General features: G+C 32.9%; 1 protein-coding gene across 1 annotated transcript in view; it reads left to right on the forward strand.

Moving 5' to 3' along the window:
• ghrhrb (growth hormone releasing hormone receptor b) overlaps positions 1 to 7189 on the forward strand; it is a 37892-nt gene extending 30703 nt beyond the window's left edge. Inside the window, exons 5-13 of the mRNA XM_057337393.1 lie at positions 90 to 187; positions 361 to 493; positions 2141 to 2294; positions 2658 to 2718; positions 2995 to 3064; positions 3303 to 3397; positions 3693 to 3822; positions 4079 to 4120; positions 4204 to 7189. Of these exons, the coding sequence (XP_057193376.1) occupies positions 90 to 187; positions 361 to 493; positions 2141 to 2294; positions 2658 to 2718; positions 2995 to 3064; positions 3303 to 3397; positions 3693 to 3822; positions 4079 to 4120; positions 4204 to 4383 (963 nt within the window). The 3' untranslated portion in view covers positions 4384 to 7189. The remainder of the gene's footprint in view (positions 1 to 89; positions 188 to 360; positions 494 to 2140; positions 2295 to 2657; positions 2719 to 2994; positions 3065 to 3302; positions 3398 to 3692; positions 3823 to 4078; positions 4121 to 4203) is intronic.
• Positions 7190 to 7300: the final 111 nt, after the last annotated feature.

Genomic DNA, 7300 nt, shown 5'->3' on the forward strand with positions numbered 1-7300 from the left:
TTATGTACCCATTATAAGAAAGCAACTATGTTCAAATACCAGTCGAAAGGGCTCTTTTTCAACATTTTGTATTTTTCACTCTGTTCCAGACCATATACTTCTCAACTTTCAGGCAGGTGTACACTGTGGGTTATGCTACCTCTCTGATTTCCCTCCTCTCAGCCATCTTTGTATTTACGGCCTTCAGGTACTAAAAATATTTTTATCATTAGATTAGGTAATCTTACCTTCATGGTAACACAAATGATTATGAATTTGATTTAGCTACAGGCTTGGTATCACAGTTGAAGTCCACCACACCAAAGTGGCGATATACTGAATACTATAGTCTTGTACTCTGCTTTACTTTGTCCAAAACAGGAAATTCCACTGCACCAGAAACTACATTCACATGAATCTGTTTGTGTCCTTCATCCTGAGAGCCAGTGCAATCTTCATCAAAGATGGGGTTCTCTTCGCAGATGAAAATCTGGATCACTGCTTCATGTCAACAGTGAGTCTCACCAGCTGTCTCATTCAGAATTTATTAATGCACGACCATCCTTTCCACGGTCTTCATGTACTTCACAGGCCATATTTAATATACACCCAGATATATGTATACAAATTCATGTTTCGACGGACATGCAAAATATTAGAATATATGTACTGTTACACTTTTAAGTATAGAACCAGTTAGTCTTACACTGTAAAAAAAGGAACATTTTCGACAGCTGTGGCGCCAGAAATATACCGTAAAAAATTATTGTAAATTTGCAGTCTTTTTTTCGTAATTTGAAGTTTTTTCATATTTCAAAAACCCGGTTAAAAAGCAGTGGCAGAAATATACCGTAAAAATAACCAGTAAAATTATGTTCTTTCATGTTTTTCTTGTAAATTCACAAGCTTTTTTTGTGACGTTTTTTTACCATATTTAAAAAATATGTGAAAATTTATTAAAAACGGTAAAGTTCCGTAAAATTATTATTTTTGGACATTGTACGTGAAAAATCTTTTTAAAAAGTACAATTTTGTAAAATTACAGTTTTTTTACACTGTATTGTATGTTGTATTTATCAGCTTGTACAGAGTGTAGCTCGTGATTTACATTTTTACATGTGCATTAAATTACATTCAATTTCTGACCTTCAATGTTTGTTTGTACATCACAAAGATAATACTCTGTTCAATTGTTTATATGAAAACCCTTAACAGATTATATGTTAAGACCCCCACACGCTCACTTCTAGACCTTACAATGGCTTACACAGTACAAATTTGAACTTATTTATTCACATTGACAGCAACAGAGAACAACAAAAATGTTTGCATATTTGAAAATTAAATGCACCCTGATGGGCTGTCTTGATATTTTTGCATACTAATCACTTTTGAAGAATGGAAAGAGGGACTATTGACTTAATTGAAAGGTAAATACAATTATCTGAAGTAGGAAAGGAGAAACTTTCTTATTGTTGTGGAACCTTGACTAAGCAAGAGCAACCACAATTTTCTATAGAGAAAATTAGTTTATATAATAAATATCACTGCCATTTTAGTTTGTGTAGTTATGTGTTTCCTTTTGTCAGTCTAAGCATAGTATAGATACAGATTGTAAAGCGTTACTGTTGCAAATATAAACAGTAACATTATTAAAATGCATAAAACATTAAAATTGTAGATTTTTAAATGTGATTTTTACTGAGACACCTTTATGATTATTACATACTATAGATTATGGAACATATTTTTGGTTTGCGTTGATTAAAGGGTATTTGAGACAAGGTATCTAGGCAAGTTCGGGTAGAACGTATCACACAACACAACAGAAGAGCCAACTCTTTCAAGATCTGCCTCCGCTAGATCTCGCAAACAGTCTTTGAAGTATAAAAATCCATCTCTTACACAGCGGCCTCTGTACAAAGCTAACACTTTTCCTCCCCACTCACCTGCACTGCGGTTTCATTTCTGCTTCTTCTTATCCCAATTCCGTATTTTGTAGTACTACTCAGGGAATGTCTTGTTTTGTTGAAATGTTTTGCATGTGTTTGCCTTTTTGGAAACTTAGCATAAGCTTGTAGATGTGTTTTGTGTCTTCTGTGGAACAAGACATCTCAAATTAATGTACATCTTGATGAAATATGAATGTCTTCCTCCTCAGACCTCGTGTAAGGCAGCAGTGGCTTTCTTCCAATTCAGTATTCTGGCTAATTATTTTTGGCTACTCGTCGAGGGAATGTATCTCCAGACTCTTCTAGCTCTTACGTTTGTCTCACAGAAGAAATATTTCTGGTGGTACATCCTTATTGGTTGGGGTAAGTGAGGTAAATGGAACAGAATATTGGCACAATATTGGCATATTGGAATGAGCTTGTAGAAATTTTTGTAGGTAATGCTTTAAGACATACAGTTAGAATATTCCAAAAGGGTTTAAATGAAAATTAAGGTTCAAAGATTTTTGAGCACTCAGACGTGATCCTCAAGTAGTGACATGGGAGTGATTGTGTGCCTGTCTGTGTTGTGTTACAGTAGTGACACCTGTAGGCATCAAATGGAATATCATTTTATAGGGAATCTCATTTCAGATCGTATTTTAGATCTAAAGGTTATAATCATCATTTTTTTGTCAAAGTATAGGCAATTTCTTATGTAAATGAACTGTTTGTTGAATCTTTTAGGTCTTCCAACAATAATACTGACCATCTGGGTTCTGGCAAGATATTTTTTTGACAACACAGGGTAAGACTTCTGTAGGAATTCTAATTTATAGCTTGAGAATATTATGATTATTTCAATGAATGCAAAGGAAATTCTGTTACGTACAATTATGTATTTATGTACAATTGTGAAGTGCTATATTATAAAACAACATTAGCCAAAAATATGTGATAGACAAATGGGTTGTGTAGGATTTAATGATTGATAATAAATCTCCAAAGGCATTTGCTTATTTTACAGTCACACATTCTGCAGGCTTACTTTTAAATCATCATATGTAAACTGTGAATGTTGAAGGTGCTGGGATGACACAGATATCGCTTACTTCTGGTGGATCATCAAAGGACCAATCACAGTGTCTCTTCTGGTATGGAAGAATTAGAGCAAAGCATCCTTCACTTGTTAAAATATGTGAATGTGAATATAAGACTTTTTTTGCTCTAACATTGTAAAAGTAATAATATATATGTATATGCAAACATTTAAGCACTTTCCTGTTGTCTTAAATTGTTGGGCTCCAGTAAATACTGAATAACTGCAATATTTGTACATCACAAGTACTGTATGAACATAATCTGTAATCAATCCTGCTTTGTCTGATCTAGATCAATTTCATCATCTTCATAAATGTGATCCGGATCCTTGTGCAGAAGCTGAAGTCTCCAGGAGTGGGAGGCAATAATGATACCGGCCACTTCATGTAAGGCCTAATGTACACACTTATTGTAAAATTTAACAGCAGTAATGTTGTTCAGTGCTTGTTCAGTGCTTGCTGAATGCAAACATACTAATAATGTAGTTACAAGGCAATTAATGAATTGCTAAGAATGTTTACCCCTTAACAAAAATAACTTGCATACTGTACAAAACGTTGCTGCTAGTTACAGCCGTATGCCCGTATCATGAAAATCCCACATCAATTATATAATTAGATCCATTACAGTATGTGTTTGTTATTGATGTGAAATAATGCTTAAATATTTATAAACTTTTAGGAGACTGGCCAAATCTACTCTTTTCCTGATCCCTCTGTTTGGCATGCACTACATGGTGTTTGCCTTTCTGCCAGAGAACACAGGAGAATATGCTCGCCACTTCCTCGAGCTCGGCCTGGGTCCCTTTCAGGTGTGTGTGTTTGTGTGTGTGTTTGTGTGTGTGTGTGTGTGTGTGTACACCCCACAATAAAATTCTTCTCACCTAGAAAATCAATGCTGTATGATCTAATTTAAAAGTTTGTGTTATGGTATTTAAAAAAAGTATGAAGACTTTTGAAATGTTCTTGTAAACAAAGTATGAACTAATATTAGTGCTATTTAAAGAAGATGTACTGATTGTTATTCAACCAATACTGAGATTGATATATTTCTCTGTTACATCTAAGGGTTTTGTTGTGGCTCTGTTATACTGTTTTCTCAATGGAGAGGTAAGCCAAAGCTTTTAGTAAAATTGTGTATATAGGAAATATAATTTGCTTTGTAGGAATGCATACCAGTTTGTTTGTTTCAGGTACAAGCAGAACTGAAGAAGAGAGTGTGGAAGTGGCAGACGCAAAGTTATTTGAGATACAGTAAGAGAAGACGGACCCTTTTTACCGAGAGCAGCACAGTCACACAAATCTTAGTTTTGGAGAAATCCAGTCCCAAGGAGCTGCCTTTCATTGAGCCCCAGAACAGTGTTACAACTTAAGTATAAAATTACTACAGGGCATCCAAAGTTTTTGGAATAACTGGTATTTTCAAGATATTGTATTCATTATAAATCAGTTAAAACCAGTAACACACTAAGATTTATTCAAAGATAAAAATGTTTCTTTAAAATGTATTTATTGAAAACTAAATTTCAGAATGAATACCAATTATCATTAACAGTAATTGTTCTGATTAAAATAATAATAATTCATTTTGTTTTGAAAATGGCCTATTTAAAAAGCTTTTGCAGTGCACACATGTGGAGCACTACGCTGTAAAGTTTCATGTTTGGTGGAAAGTAGTTTTTAACTTTTTTATTGTCCCTACATAGTTGTATATATACTAGACATTTGTTCTCTGTTACTTGGTGTTTTTAATATAATTTCATTAAGATTGTTATTCATCAATGCTTACCAGTTGCATCTAAAGATGTGCAAAATAAATATTTATACATTAATTTGCAGCGGTCTATGTAAGAAATTAAATCATTAAAAGCTATTTTACAGCATACAGGCCTCACCTTTAGCCAAAAACTTGATCAATGTGTGTAAATCTAGGTAGAAACTTTGAAAAGTAACCTTTAAAAGAAATGCAATAGAATGTACAGTAAGCTACTCGCCGTGTTTTTCATCCAAACAAATTCTGTTTACCCGGCTAAAAGATTGTCACGCATAATTTTGGTTCACAAACTTTTTCTAATAAACTGCTAACAAGTGGTTGGCAAGTTCATTTCAATTATTTATTTATTTTTATTTATTATGTGACACCTTTATTTAAAGAATAGTTCTAGAATCTTTTCATTTTACCCTCCTTCGTTTTGTCAGCTGTTGACAATAATGTTCACTGATGAGCTTACACTCATTATAACTCATGTATATGTTATTGGTGGCTTGCATGTGCTATTAGGAACATTTGTGTCTTCAAATACTGAACCTATATAGTTTCAAATTTAAACTCAAGTATTTCCTTATATTTTTATAGGCCTACTCCAAAGAAATGTTTTATGTCATGTTACATAAGCAGTTACTGTTTATCAACTTTTTGTAACTGATACAACTATTTTGTATGTAATTCATGCTTATTGTACGAATCAATGTCTGAATAATGTCTTATTCAGCAAAATGAGTGGAGTAAAATATATTGGTTGAAGGCACATTTTCAGTGTCTGAAGAATTTTGCGAAATAACATTGTAATAATTCATATAAGAGTATATACGAATATAAAGAGTACATGTAGGGTGTGTGCAATGTTTTCTTCATTTTGCAGGTTGTCCTCGTTTGATGTTATTTTATTGAAATGCTATTGACATTTTGTTTTAATTTAGAACAACCCCAAAGTTCTGTCATTGCCTTTTTGGTTGCTCATTTATGATTTTGGATATAAGGCTTTAGTGGGACCATAAATTCAAAATATTAATTGACTGTGAAGCCAGAATAATGTACACCTGTTATGTAAAACTTTGGTGCAGCTTTTGGCAAAATGTATTTACCTGTTTGTTTTAAATATTGTGTGTATTGTCGTTTTTTCCGTTGTTATAATGTTACAGATAGCTATTTAGATAACAACCTTGTCCTGATTGTAAGAGTTGTTGCTACGTTCACCGACCTGCCTTAACGTAATTTGTTTTCAATTGTGTACTGGTTTGTTGAACCTTGGATGTGAAGTAAATTTCTTTATGTGCATGTGTTATGTGACATATCTAGTATACTGTATGTACCTGTATACTGTCTTAACAGTGCAAATTATTATAAGCTCTATGTCGCGTTGATTCCCCCTAAAGGATGTAATTTAAACTGCATACTTGTATAAAAACTTGCATGATACAGTCAGCTTAAAGACACATTGATAAGAATATTTTGAATGAGTTAAAATAACACTGTAGACACAAAGCAAAATCACCAGTGTTAAAAAAATTCAAATTAACTCTCACAGTGATAATCCACACACACTGCGAGTGTTAATTAGACCTTTTTTAACACTGGCGATTTTACTGTGTACCATATTTATGATGAGGATGAGGGAGTATTAGAAAATTCATTTCTCAAAAACATTTAATGGAGTTTCAAAAACAATATTCAATAATGTACAGAAAGATTTACCATACATAAAAACATCAACCAAAAAGCCAGCAATTTTACATCATAGCTACATAAAATGAAAACAAAATAAACAAACAAGCAAAGAAAAAAAACATAAGGATTATGTATACAAATGTAAAATCAATATTAGCTGCATTGTGCTAGCAACACTGCTTAAGACATTCAAACAGAATTATTTACTGACATTAGAAGTCCTCCAAACTGAAATATTAGTTTTCTACATATTTTCTTAAATCTATTCTGTAATTCATGTGCTTGGGTTTAAAATAAGACAAAACACTCAGTTTCAAAATGTGGTTTGCATTAGGTGACATACAGCTCCATTAAAGCAGTATATATATTACAGCTAAATCTATAGTGTATTTTACACATGACAAACATTTTCACACTTTGTCAATTTACAAAAACAAAAGAAACAGAAAAATCACCAATCGATAAAATGTAATTCCCGTTTCATTAAACTCTCTACCTGTAAAATTAGGTTTAAATGTTTTAACATCACCTTTATTTGTAATAAGTGTTTCAGTAGCAGAGTTCTGCAGTGATTATCCCAGACATACATGTACTGATAGGCAAAAACACATTTTTATCTTCATATTGTTGTAAGTTTTATAAAATGTGCAGGTTATCTGGTTCTGGGTGAGGACTGGGATATATAAAATCGGTGCCAAACTAGACTAAATCTTCTTTTTTGTCTAAACAACAATATTGCTGTACATAAAAACAATGAGCCACCCACTTTCTTTGAATGCTTAGGCACCCACAAATCACAAGAAATGCATGCATGCAATGCATTTCAGAAGAATAGGCAGCAG

Source organism: Triplophysa rosa, linkage group LG7 (genome assembly GCF_024868665.1).
Source record: "Triplophysa rosa linkage group LG7, Trosa_1v2, whole genome shotgun sequence".
Classification (NCBI taxonomy): domain Eukaryota; kingdom Metazoa; phylum Chordata; class Actinopteri; order Cypriniformes; family Nemacheilidae; genus Triplophysa; species Triplophysa rosa.